This window comes from Neovison vison, chromosome 13 (genome assembly GCF_020171115.1).
Source record: "Neovison vison isolate M4711 chromosome 13, ASM_NN_V1, whole genome shotgun sequence".
In the NCBI taxonomy this organism is placed as follows: Eukaryota; Metazoa; Chordata; class Mammalia; order Carnivora; family Mustelidae; genus Neogale; species Neogale vison.
Window position 1 is genome coordinate 143,796,657 of NC_058103.1, and position 14,163 is coordinate 143,810,819.

The 14,163-nt window shown below is 47.3% G+C and overlaps 1 protein-coding gene across 1 annotated transcript in view; it reads left to right on the forward strand.

Annotated features, from left to right (window-relative positions):
- AGBL1 (AGBL carboxypeptidase 1) overlaps positions 1-14,163 on the forward strand; it is a 657,523-nt gene that overhangs the window by 81,527 nt on the left and 561,833 nt on the right. The window contains exons 7-12 of the mRNA XM_044232424.1: positions 5,024-5,189; positions 6,333-6,400; positions 10,196-10,312; positions 11,336-11,913; positions 13,648-13,731; positions 13,980-14,066. Of these exons, the coding sequence (XP_044088359.1) occupies positions 5,024-5,189; positions 6,333-6,400; positions 10,196-10,312; positions 11,336-11,913; positions 13,648-13,731; positions 13,980-14,066 (1,100 nt within the window). The remainder of the gene's footprint in view (positions 1-5,023; positions 5,190-6,332; positions 6,401-10,195; positions 10,313-11,335; positions 11,914-13,647; positions 13,732-13,979; positions 14,067-14,163) is intronic.

A 14,163-nucleotide genomic window follows, 5' to 3' on the forward strand; every position in this document is an offset into this window, starting at 1 on the left:
CCTGGAAACGGGGTGTACGTAAGGTCTGTCTACCTGTGTCAGGCTTGATCTTTCTCCTGGTGCCGTAGATTGCCTGGGTCCCCCAAACCCATGTGCCGAATCCCTGCTGCCCAAAGTGATGGCATGGGGGAGGTGGGGCCTTTGGAAGGGGTGAGATCATGAGGGTGCAGCCCCCGGGAATGGGATGTGTGCTCTTATTAAGAGAGGCCCCCGACAGCTCCCTGGTCCTCACTGCCTGGGAGAACTCGGCCATCTCCACCAGAAGGCAGGTTCTCCCCAGACGGGGAGCCTGCTGGTGCCTGAACCTAGACCTCAGCCTCCAGAGCCGCCTGAAACAAGCGTGGACTGTTTCCAGCCCCGGGTCTGTGGTGTCCTTCCAGGGCAGAGCGGACTGAGACAGCCGCCCCCCGCCGCGCAGGCCTCGCTCTTCGGCTGATCTTAATCCGTCCCGTTCATCCCCGGAAACCATGACCGCGCCTCCGGCAGTTCTGAGTGAGCTCTGAGCCTTTCTAGGCAATCGTCACAGCCAAGGGTGGCGGGAGGAACCCGGGAGTCTCCTGGGGCTGCCGGAACGGAGCCCCACAAACCAGAGTTCATTCCCTCCCAGGCCTGGGGGCTGGAGTCCCAAAGCAAGGTGGCGGCAGGGCTGGTTCCTTCTGGGGCCACGGAGGGGGGATCCTGCCCCAGGCTCTCTGGTAGGTCCTGCTTGCAGATTCTGCTGGTGCCTCTCAGCCTGCTGGAGCGGCCCCTCCTCTCTGCCTCCAGCTTCACAGGACGTTCTCCCTGGGTGCAAGTCTGTGTCCAAATGCCCCTTTTTGCAAGGACCCCAGTCCTATGGGAATAGAGTCCACCCTAATGGCCTCACTTTAATTTTTTTCCTTTCATCTTTTTTTTTTTATCTCAATTCCAGTTAGTTAGCATACAGTGTAATACTGGCTTCAGGTGCACCATGCAGTGTTTCCACATTTCCACACGTCACCTGGTGCTCGTCACGCGTTCACTCCTTAATCCCCGTCCCCTGTTTCCCCTCCCCCACCCACCTCTCCTCTGGTGACAAGCAGTGAGTTCTCTACGGTTAGGAGTCTGGTTCTGCAAACAGAATTTTATTTTATTTTGTTTTATTTTATTTATTTTAAAAGATTTTATTTATTTAGAAAGAGAGAGAGAATCTCAAGCCAACTCCACACTGAGTATAGAGCCCAATGTGAGCTCAGTGCAGGACCTCGATCTCAGGACCCTGAGATCATGACCTGAGTGGAAATCAAGAGTCGGACCCTTAACCCACTGAGCCACCCCTGCCCCAGGCAAGCAGGATTTTACAAGCAGTTCTCGGCAGGTCAGTGAAGACCTCGGGCTGTTCAGTAAATGAATTCACAGCAAGCTCCCAGCCTCCAGTTTCTTACAGGAGTGGACACAGGATACCAGCAGAGGCCGAACCAGGCCTGTGTGCCAGGCTGCTCTAGCCTGTGGGGCCTCTGCACCCGGGCTGCGTGCCATAAGCCCAGCACTGCTGAAGCTGTACTGATTTGAGCTGCTCATCAGTCCTCCCCCTTCTGCCAGGGAAGGGACTGCGGTCCTTGGATGGCCAACAAGGGAACCTGGGAACTAGTCTATGTCATCGTGGTGGCTGTTTGCAAATTCCAGTGATGCTGCTGCTGGTGTGCCCATAATAGCCAAAGACGAGGAAGAGACAGAATCAGAGGGACGAGGAGGAGAGAGAAGGGGAGGGGGTGGAGAGAGGGGAAGAAGAAGGGGAGGGCAGAACTTTCTAGACCATGAAAAGAAATTCTGATTTTATTTCTATCAGGTTTGAAGCAGGGGAGTGACATGATACAATGTAGGCTTTTTGTTTTTTTTTAATTGTGATAAAATCTGTACGACATAGAGTTGGCCATCTTGGCCATTTTCAAGTGTACGTTTGGTTGTATCGAGTGCGCCCACACTGTTGTATATCCCATCTGCAGAACTCTTTTCATCGTGCAAAACCGAACCTCTATACCCATTAAACTGATTGATGACCTTGACGGACCATTCCGGCTGCCGTTTGGACAGGAGGGCACCCGGGGGCACGGAAAGAAGGAGGGGGACGGGGGTTAGCTCAGGCAGAGATGCAGACGGCGTTGGCTCGTGGGGAGGAGAACTGGAACTTACAACAAGGCTTTCTGGATTTTTCCACTAAAGTGTCTCATTTTCTTATTGTGAAAGTTATTACCAGGGCTCTGTGCTGAGTAGCAGTGGCCTTCTGGGGTCTCCTTCTGCATTCTTAGGAGATTTTAGGAGCTTCGTGCTGCCTGTTGACATCCTGCTGGCGACCACGTACTGTGCAGTATCGGACAGGCACTTTGCCTGTTTTAACTCTAATTCACACACCTCCTTATGACAGAAGTTCTGTTAATATCTCTGTTCTACAGATGAGGGAAGGATAGCACAGAGCAGGTGTAGCAGCTTGCCAGGGTGATGCTGTTCGTGGTCATGGGCCGGGACTTGAATTCAGGTGGTCTTGCTCCAGGATTTGAACCGAGTGCTATACAGCAACCCCCCACCCCCTGCCTGCCAAGACCCCCAGTGGATGCGAAACTGGAGAGTACCAAAGCCATATCCACTCTGTTTTTTTCCTGTGCAATCATGCCTGTGATAAAATTAATTTATAAATTAAGCACAGCAAAAGATGAGCACCAGCAACAATTATAACATTGAACAATTACAGCAATATGCTATTATAAAAATTGTGAGGATATGGTCCCTCCCTCTTGAGATACCTTTCTGGGCTGTCCTCATCCTTCTCGGGCTGATATGAGATGATAAACTGCCCACGTGGTGAGATGAAGTGAGGCACTGGGACGTCGCGTGAGGCGGCCGACCTTCTGACGATACTGCAGAAGGAGCGTCGTCCGCTTCCAGACTGGGCTTGACCGCGGCCACCTCAGATCTGGGAATCACAGAACCGCGATAAGGAGCTCCTTTCCTCTTGCTTGCCCGCATCTCGCGGAAGTAGTGTATTTATTATTCCAAAGCTAATCCGGAGACGTTACGTGTGAATTGAGTATGGTAAGCGCTGTCATAGTTCATCATCTTTTCCAAGTAGCAGGTGTATTATTGGAAGTGATGGGGAAAGTGAGCCAGAAATTTTCACCTTTGCCCCCAATTCTGAGACAGTTGTTCTCAGGGATCCTGTTTCTTGGGGTCTTGTCATCTTTGATGCAGAACTGCCTAAGTGCCACCCTGGGATAGCAGGAGGCTGAGAGCGAGGCCCCCTTAAATTTTGCATCCAGAGCGCCTCCCATGGGCCACCTCCCGCCCTGCCCTGGGAGCCGGAAGTACCTGTCCCTTAACACTAGGGAAACCTTGGCAGGTGACTGTGGAAGCAAGGATGATTTTAAAATTCATAAAGGCTTTCCGCAGATTGTGTTTACTACACTGTTCGCTACCAACCTGATTTAGGCAGACATTCACTAAAATCCTAATACCTTGGTTCTGTTTATTTTAATACCTTGTGTATCCCCCATATTCATGGTGTGGCCCCGCCTATCAGGACAGGTGAACTTGCCTCTGTCCTTCCTCTCACTGGCCACCTGCACCATCCCATGCAAAGCAAAACACAGCATTATTGCCACATTCATCAATAATGGTACCAGTTACAATCACAGACACAACTGACTTGGAAAAGTTTTGACAGTTCCCTGGCTTGTTCCTGGCTCCGTGCTTCCTAAGAATAAAGCTCAGAACCTGACCCGTGATGAACCCATGTCCCTCCCTCTCTCCCTCCCCCAGACTCAGTTCTCGCTTTTTCCAATTACAGTACTTTTCACAAAGCACTAGAAACCATTTGACCAGTCTCAGGGGTGAGGTAGCCTTGACTGATTCCTTTTCCATGGAGAGTGTTTCCTGGGGTGGGTTCAGGACACCTGATGGGAACCATTTGAGCACACAGAAGGGGAAATGGCATTCTTGATTGTGTTAAAACATTCCTGGTTTGAACGTTGCGCTAACTGGTTTTTGCTTTTGTTCTTGTTTTTCAGTCATTTGGATAGTTTGAATTCATGGCTAAAAGTTTGTTAAATATTTTTCTCCTTTTTTTTGTTTTAAATGTGGAGCTGCCTGTAATGTGGGCCTGGATATACCGTAGTGTGGCGTCATCACAGCCCCTCTCCCCTGGGACAAGTGCTCAGCCTCCTCCCTGTCTCCTGCTATGACTTGTTGGCCCTAGAGCTCACTCGGAACCCCTGGGAATAGCAGATTAGAAGCTCACACTTGGCAACTTTCGGCACAAAGTCAGTAGACAAAGCATTTACTAAGAGCCTGAAGAAAATGGCCTAGTTTTGCCAAAGAGTTACCGGCTTATTCCCAACCCTCTCTCTCAATTTAGTAAACTTGTTTTTGCATTTTTCAAAGTGTCTGAAAAGAAGGGTCTTGTCAGGTTCCATCAGTATCAAAATGTTACATCTGCAAACCCAATTTTCCTTTGCTTTGGGTAGGTACCAAGAGGGCTCAACACCATGGGCTTTGAGAACAGGCATGTTATTTAATTTAGGTGCTTGGGATTTACTTAGTCTTTTTTTCTGATTTCATATTTTATCTTTTTCCTTTATGGTTTTCTATTCAGGTAATAGCTGAAAGAGAAGAGTAAGCCTTCCATCAATTTGGCTACTCATTCTCTAATTTAGGCAGTAATTCACAATGACACCATGATGGCTGAAGGAAGTCCCCCCCCCTTTCCTGCGCTCTCCTAGACAATGTCTTCCTTTAGCCACAGCATCCCCTGAAAGACTTTTGAGTCTATTTTCAGACTTAATTCCTTCCAATCACATATGAGCTGTGAAAAAGAAAGAAAAATGTTTCAGGTGATGCCCTGGGCCAAAGCAGTTCTACGTTAGACGGAATTCTCCATTAGAACATTCCAGGTAGACCTTCTCTGTTAAGGATGTTTGCTGTCCGCATGTGTAAGCCATGACTGGAACTACCCATCTAACAAGGGCACCCTGAGTAAGGTGTCGGCATCTGACAGGGTCTTCTCTTTGTTCAGAACTGCCTGGACGACAGACGCTTGGAGCCCGTCATCTCCGTCATGATTCAGATCCTGAGGCAGTGTTACCCAAGGAGCCCGCTTCCCTTGGTCACATCCAGCAGCGCGTATGCCTTCCCGGTCCCGGGGAGCGTCCCCCCTGAGCCTCCGTGTGCTCTCACTGAAGGTAAAGCCGGTGGGTGAGGATGAGCTTTCCGGCCAGTCTTGCAGGTTGGCAGTATTTCAGAGGGACATGGAGGAAAGTAGCATCAGTGCTTTTGCAGGCTAACCATACATTTCCAAGAAGCTAATTAGAGAAATGTATGAAAAAAAGCAAGCTTTCCATAGATGGAATGAACAGATACTAAGCTCACTTATTTTGTTCTTAATTATTAACTGTCGCCCCTTTGCCCGGTGGCTCTTGAATGCCTGTACAGTCATCTCAGCTAATTTAAAAAGAAAAAAAAGTATATCCTCGGTCCCATGATTGAGGCTCTTTACTGTACTGACTCGCTCTGGAATTAATTTGCCTTAAGGACAAACTTGAAATAAAGCTTTGGCTAGTTACAAGCCCATGCTAGTCACATGACATGCTTGAAAGTAGGATTATTTAATCTCCGTGAAGAATTTGCTGTCGAAAGATTCTAATGCCTTTCAACCCTGCCCTCTTTCACGGAACAGAGTTCCCTTGGCATCCTCTTGCCACAATGGCCCTAGATGCTTTCTGTGGTCTTTTGTTGTAACTAAGTCCCTTCTTATCAAAATTAGGGAGTCAATCAAGGTGCTGAATTACAGTGAATTTTGCCTGTATGTGATCTTTAAACTTTGGTGATGTTGTTTGCATAAGTAGTTGTAAGTTGGGCAGGGCAACCCAGAATGGTGTTCATGTGTCGTTTTTTTGTTTTCTGGTTTTTTTTTTCTTTTAAAGAATTTATTTATTTATTTGAGAGAGAGAGAGAGAGAGAACATGAGAGCTGAGAAGGTCAGAGGGAGAAGCAGGCTCCCCATGGAGCCAGGAGCCCAATGTGGGACTTGATCCTGGGACTCCAGGATCATGACCTGAGCTGAAGGCAGTTGCCCAGCCCACTGAGCCACCCAGGTGCCCTGTTCATGTGTCCTTTTATTCTGCGCTCGTTCTGCCTTCGACATGGGGCAGTTTAGACTTCATGGGTTGGTGCTTCCTCGTGCCTCTGTATGTATGATTTGCACGTGGCAATAAGCTTCAGGGTGTTGGGGGACAGTGCACTTGGTAATGAGAAAAAGGTAATGAGAACCCAGATCCGAGGCACAGGGGAAGCCGCAACCATTTTCTCTCTCTTTCTCCATGCAGAGGATTTTGAAGATGATGCTGATGAAGAAGTGGATCAAGATTCAGACTCCGAAGATACGAAAGAGCAAGTAGGTACAGCAGCCCTCACTTCCAGGGCTCTCCATATTCACGTGGTCCAGAGGGAAACACGCCTCTGTGTCCAGCTAAGACCAGTGTAACTTGTAAGGAGACACTTCTGTACTTCTACGCCAATGCCTGGCACACAGTGGTGCTCAATAAATGACAGCTACGATTGTCGACTTCCACCGAGCAATGTCTCATTGTAAAGTTGGAGGCCCTCCATTACCGAGCCACTAATGTCCTGTCAGGATGAGCCTCTCGATAGACCCTTCTGGTTGGTATATGTAATTGTGCGAATGGCTTCCGGGCAGAGACCATGGAAACATTTCCTAGCAAATTCTCTCTTGTCGATCTGTGCTTGGATCTCCTGTGGTGTTCACTTCCATTCACCGCCCAGTCTGTGCGAACTGTGCTCACTCGGGTATGGGATGTGTACGCGGGCCGGCAGGGAGGGGGGCTCTTTGGTCTCTGTCCCATGATGACCCGTGGTATGTAGAGCAGAGGTTAGCAGACTTTCTGTAAAAGATCAGACAAGGTTAGTCTAGGCTTTGTGGACCTCCAGTCTCGGCCGTAATTGCTCAGCGTCACTGTGATCGCACAGAAGCAACTGCAGACAGTAGGTAAGTGGCTGGGCACGGCTGGATTCCAGTAAAACTGTTCTTGATGAGAAACAGGCCATGGGACATAGTCCACTGACTGCACTTCTAGAAAAGGACTTTTGTCATTTCGCTGGGGAATTCTTTGCCATGGGGGATTATCCTGTGCATCGTGGGATGGTTGGCAAGGCCCTCGGCTTCTCTTCACCAGATACTGGGAGCACCTACCCTTGGCTCCTCCCTCCCCCAAAAGTCATGAACCAAAAATGTCTCCAGGAATTGCTGAGTGTCCTTTGGTGGGGGGTAGCAATGTCACTGTCCCAGAATAATGACAATGTGTCTCTGAGTTAGAATTCTGCTTCTGTTTCTGTTGGCCGAGATGGATGTGGAACAGCTCTTTCAAATTAGAGCCCCTTAAATTTGTCATCTGCAAAATAAGACTGAGAAGTAGATGCTACTTTTTATAATATTCCTGGAAATGAAACCTGAATTAAAAAAAAAAGTCTATCGTCTGTTTATTTGCCTGTCATCGTCTGTCTGTCCATCCATCCACCAACCCACCTCCTCTTTTCCTTCCCTTCCCTCCTACCTCCCTGCCTATCTAGAGAGTTGTCTGCAGTTGAGAGTTCTATCATAAGATGGTAGCTGCAGGCTCGTAGAGGCTATGGCTCAGTCTCTAGGTTAAGACCACTATTGACCCTTCAGTGTTCTCAGGGTTTTGTTGATAAATGGAATCATTTCCGAAGTCATCAGTAGTAAATTGGGTCTTTGCTGTGGCCTGGCAGCACAGGCCTATTGTGTACTCTGAGTTATTTGAATAATACAGTGCTGCGGCGATCATTTGTCAATGACACTTCCCCCTACCATCTTCCTGGCTGTCTGATGCAGAGTGCCGTCGCCTCCTGTATCTAATGTGCAGGGACAAGCAGCATGCCTTTGCCTGACTCAGGCCATTTGGAATGGAGTACTCAGGATGGTCTCCTTTTCCCCCGCCGCGCTGCAGATGATGGTGGGTTGGGGAGGAGAGAAACCTAAACAAATCAACAAATCCAGCTGGGAAAGCAGCACAGGACAAATTGGTGAGGGCCTGGAAACTATTCATCAAAGTCTTTGGGCCAAAAGCAGAGGATGAGAAGTCAGTGTGTGAGCGTGAGTTGTAGAGAAATGGGGCACATCGGAATCAGGGCTTGGTTCTGGGGTGTTGCAAAAGAGCAAGGGAACTGGCGCTCCAGCAAACTGATTTTCCTTCGTGAACCCAGAAGCATTTGCTGCAAGAAATGTGGGCAAGAAGCCAGGAATATTTGTTTCTGGTCATAGATCTGACCCAGGCTGTTAACTGATGGCCTTTTCATTTGAAAATTCTTAGTTAATAATTGGGCTCAGCTGTTTAGAAAGAATGATTAAAAGGAACTCTTGTAAGGGTCTTGAGAATGGAAAGTTGGGTGCTTTTCTTTGAAAACTCAACGTCAACATAAGAAAAGAGAAACTTGAAGTACAGACCAGATGTTGGCTATGGTTTTTTTTTTCTTTTAATATATATTTTTTATTCTTCGCAAACACAACTGTTAGACTTGGACAAGCTCTGAAGAAGAGGAGGATAAACAGAGTGTGACCTCAAGCTCTCCTCTTCTTTGCTTCCTCTTTCCTTCCTTTTTAGTTTTTTGTTTCTTGCAGGTACTTCCTTGGCCGAGATCCATTGAGAGGCTACAGGCTAAGTTCCTGGGGATGGTAATACGATAAAAAAGCAAACAAGACATAGATTTTTATCTTCAAAGAGTTTGCAGTCTAGTGAACTTAGAGATTATCCCTACCAGAGTTCAAGTCACCATCTTTGAAAGGGTGGTGAGCTCAAGTGTAAGGCGGGGGAAAGTCAATCATATCGGAAGGGTCCAATCTGAGGAAGAAGGACCAGAAAGCATGATCTGGATTATTTGGGTCCCAGAATCCTCAATGATGATCCCTGTTTGTGTTGCTGTGAGAACACGGAGGCAGGCCCATCACTGAATAAGTATAAGTGGCCTTTACAGAGGAAAGGTAGAACCCACCTGAGTGCCTAGATACTCAGGGACGGAGATACAAAGCTTTGGGGGACCAGAGATGGTCTCTGTTACCACTACTCTACTTCGCTGTTATACTGAGAAAACAACCATAGAAGGATGTGGCTGTGTTCCAGTAAAACTTTTATTTACAAAAAACCAACAGTTGCTTATAGTTAGTTACCTCCTGCTCTCAAGCTCGGTAGGTTTCCCAACCCCATGTAGAATGCATTAGGCAGCAGCTCATGGGCTCCTTACTCTGGTCATGCCAGTTACTCACTAGTGGTGCCAGATTGGGTTTCCATTGGAACCACTTCCCAGAACTTCCCACAACCCACTGCCCCTCTCAATATATCCGTGGCATTTATCGCCATTGGAAGTGACCTTCTTCATTTGTTTGCTGTCTTCCTTCTCTCCCCAGAAGGCAGATTCCACAGAACATCGACCTTTGTCTATTCCATTACCACTAACTCTTCAGTACCTAGAATGGTACCTGCTCATAGTAGGTGCTCATTAAACGTTTTTGAGAAGACCGAGGGACCTAAGTGGCAAGGGGGTTAGAAGAATAGGTGCAGTGGTCCTCATTCTGTGGTTGCTGGCGGTGGCAAGACACAGAATTCTTTCTTATCGCACTTTACTAATTTTTATATAAATTGGTTATTTATGGTGAGGACTGATAAATCCTGTGATGGATGCTGAGAAAATTTGTATACATTCTTCCTTTTCTTTTCTTTTTTAAAGATTTTATTTATTTATTTGACAGATCAAAAGTAGGCAGAGAGGCAGGCAGAGAGAGAGAGGAGGAAGCAGGCTCCCTGCTGAGCAGAGAGCCCGATGTGGGGCTTGATCCCAGGACCCTGAGATCATGACCTGAGCCGAAAGCAGAAGCTTAACCCACTGAGCCACCCAGGTGCCCCTACATTCTTTCTTTTCATTAAGAAGTATACAACCCGACGTCTTGAATTCTCCTTAGCGTAGGCTAGCACTATAATTTGGAATCAAGGAAACCATGTCCCAAGATTCTGAAAATTTGCACATATAGTAGCTTCACTTGATGCTTCTCAGGGTGGCTGTCTTGAGTGTAATATATATATATATAGATATAGATATAGATATACAGATATAGATATGTATTTAGATACTATATATATATTTCTGTATTCCATTATAGGATGATGACTTGGAAACAGATGTGAACAAGCTGAGTTCCAAGCCTGGTCTTGACCGGCCTGAAGAGGAGCTGAGGCAGTATGAGGCCATGTGCCTGGAGCTCTCCTGCAGCTTCGAGGTAGGGCATATGCCGTGGTTCTGCTCCCTGGTGATGCATGGTGGGTTCTTTGCAGAATGTGAGAGGCCAAGCAGGAGGTCTCCAGATGGAGAGCATTGCTTATCATTAGCAATCTGCTTCTGGGGTCTTTCTGAGAGTGAAGCAGAAGGCTAAGCAAAATGTGGAAAAGGGGGCCGAGCTGGATGCAGGCAAGGCACCTGGCGCCGAGAAGGGCATAGGATGACCGTACGCATCACCACCTATTGTCCGGAGGACAAAGTGCCTTGTCCTCACGTCCCGAAAGTGCACTGAAAACTCTCGATGATTTCTTGTTCCCCTGCACAACGGGAAGGTTGTCCTAGATGGCTTTCTGAAGGTGGCCAGTCCGATTCCAGGGTTTTTTGAGTAGAAACAAATTGAGAACCTTCCACCTGGTGAGGTAGTAGCTAATTGCTGCTCCCACTACGGTTGCTGTGACAAGATTTTAGACCTGCCTTTGGATCTCTGTTATTTTCTTATGGGTCTTAATATATCGTGAATTTGCCCACCTCTAAGCATACCAGCTAAATCCCATGGAGAAGGGGGGCAGCATATTCTGTTTTACTCCAGAAAATCGAAGGGGATCAGTAGGTAAAAATTTCAGCAAAGGAAATTTCAGTTCAGTGTAAGGAATACATTTTTTTTTTTTCCAAAAACAATCAGAATGGTCCTCAAGTGAAAGGTGTTGCCTTGGGGTGTAGTGAAAATAATGTAAATAAGTTTGTTCAACCAGGCTGTAAGTTTTGGGGATGTTCCAGAGGGCATTTGTGTGCTCTGTAGAATTACACTAGACCCACCCAATGCCCCTTCCAAACATGAGTTTCTATGATTCTCCCATTTCTTTGATTCTTGAAGCTAGCCTTTTCTTGTCTGACCTTAGAAAAAGCTTCTTAATTCACAGGATTTAAGCTTAACTCTGTGCCTGGAGAGTGAGGACAGGGGTCACATTGTATTTTCTATCAGGAAAGAAACACTGACATATTCTTTTTCAATTTAAACCCGAAGGAACTTGAGTCTAAACCTGGAGATAATTTGAACTTTGAAGAGACTCAGGATGCCGAGCACTACCACATTCCGCCTGTGACCTCCCCAAAGCAGCATTATTTGACTAAGGACCAAAGCTCCTGGGGGCAGGAAAGAGAAGACATGGTCCAGACTTCTCTTCTGAGCATGGTGAAGATGGGAAGGTCCACCATGCATCCAGCCTCCAAAAGAGGCCCTGGGATGAATGCATACCAAAATATGCAGTCAAATGGTCTTGGGATAGATTCTTCTGGAAGAGAAGCCCCTGACAGTCAAGCTTCCCTGAAACAGGATGCTTGGGACATAGATGTGATTTCCTGCCCAGTGATGAGTGCCTCCCTCTCCAGTTCTGCTAGGCCTACAGAAACCGCTGAAGTAGATAAGCTTCTGCAGACACATCCCAAGCATATCCCCTTCCATGACCCCCATCTCTATATGGCCAAAGCCAGAAGAACCAGATCTGTGGCTGACTTCAAGAGGATGGCATTTCCCGACCTCTGGGGTCACCGTCCACCTCCCTGTGCTCAGTCCATGCTGGAACGCAAATGTGGAGTCCAAAGGTGACATTGGTGCTGATTTGGAAGCTTTATTTTTCTCTTTAATATTTTAATTGGTAGAATGGTTTGTGTAGAGAGTTCTGCTGTCTTTGGGAAAATGAGAATCAGTCAGGAGCATGTTCAAATCCTTTGGGAAGCTTTTGCCAAAAGCAGAAGCTTGCCTCCCTCCCTGGACATGTCAGAACCACGTGTGGGATAGTGGCAGGCAGGTGTTGACAGAAAAAGAATCCCTTTGATGATTCTAATGCAACGCTGTATCCCAGAATGCTCTGTGGATCATAACAGGGAAAGACAACCCAGTTTGTCCAAATACTGGGATCATTCCTCAAAGGAAGGTTCTCAGAAAAAACAAACAAACAAAAAAAACACAAAAAAACCCCAAACCAAAACAAAACAAAAAACCAGTGTGGATTATTTGGGATCTCTCTCTCTTTTTTAAATTCACTGTAAATTGGTATTGGATCTCTTGTTGAGGACAGTTGGTGGCGTACCCCTACCTCAGAGTCTTGACCTTACAAAACCTGGCTTGGCTGGGAGAGTGTTTCTGCTGTAGCACTGAGGACTGGAGGGAAAATACGCATTCTCTAGGACAGAGACTTTAGTGGGAGGTTACTCCCAGAATGATGGAAAGGGAGCTTTGCCTTTGGATCAACATTGCGAGATTAAAATGTAAATGACTAAAGCCAAGGAAAAAGGATTTTCCCTGGAAAACAAACAGACAGACATTGACTATGCATATGCTAAGTCAGTGGGGCCAAGTGTGCGCACTAGAAAGTTTCAGGAACTTATTTCATCAGCAAGTAACTGCTCGGGCTTAGGCTCCTGCTGACATTTCTGACCTTACCCTTTGCCAGGCTCAAGTTCCTGAGAGCCACAGCACAGGGGCTGGCCCAGCAACACCTCCCCCCTTGAAAGAACATCTTGCCCTTGAGCCCAGGCCTCATGTCTACATCCTCTCTCCTCTCGCTGAACCCAAAAAGCATGGATTAGAGATTCAGGCCCATGATCCCTTGGGCTTCCTTCTGTCCCCTTACTTAAACTTCCTGACACGGGTATTTTTCAGACAGAAGATTGACCTTAATTTTCTGGGGATGACAGAACCCAAGGACTATAAATGACCCAAGAGTTCAGAGGCTTCCTGAAGCCTTGCAGGCCTTGAGGATGCTAACAGTCAACAATCCTAAAGTTTCCCTCAAAAATTGTCTCTGTGCAGGGGCACCTGGGTGGCTCAGTGGGTTAAAGCCTCTGCCTTCAGCTCAGGTCATGATCTCAGGGTCTTGGGATCGAGCCCCATATTGGGCTCTCTGCTCAGCAGGGAACCTGCTTCCTCCTCTCTCTCTGCCTGCCTCTCTGCCTACTTGTCATCTCTGTCTGTCAAATAAATAAATAAAATCTTTAAAAAAAAAATTGTTTCTGTGCCAAGGACCCTGTTACTCTCACAGCCAAGACCTTTGGAGCCTATTAGTGCAAATGCTCTTGAAAAAAATTCCCCCTCAAGTCACGAATCTTCTAGCTAAAACTCTGGAATCAGTCCGTTCTCCATTCCTGCTGTAGTTTCAGTTTTTGGTAAAGGAGGAAAGGAGGGTGAGGCAGTGCTTTACCCCCGGGTTGGGGCATCATTAATTTTTTTGTTCATAAATCTCTGATGACTCTCAAGGCCCCTCCCGGATGGCCTTAGGATGGACAGGGTAAGGAGTGAGAGCCAACCCTTCAAATGTTTCCAATTTTCCTTTCCAGGATCAAGATATTTGAGGATGTCCGGAGGCTCATCGAGCCAAGCGATGTTATAAATAAAGTCGTCTTCAGCTTAGATGAGCCTTGGTAGGTGGTCTTGAGCGTTGGTGGAATCTGGAAGATGTGTGTGTGTGTGGGGGGGGGTAGTATAGAATATCCTCTTAACGACACGAGAACAAGCGTGTTTGATGTTAGCAATCCATCCCTTCTCCCCGAAACACGGTCAGAATTCATGTTGGAGAAGCTGTGAGAAAAAGCTTATCTCTCAGAAATGTCAGGCTATGCCCAAGAATAGCAGTAACGCATGTGTTCACATGTTTCCTATTTCATTACAGGCCTTTGCAAGACACCGCTTCCGACTGCTTGCGGTTCTCCTCCAAGTTCGAGTCGGGAAATCTGCGCAAAGCCATCCGAGTGCGCGAGTGAGTACGGAAGCCCACAGAGGTAGCTCCTGGCAGCTTAAGGGAGCGGGTTGTGCCTCCCTCCTCCCTGTTCTCTGTACAGCGGTCTCGCATGGGT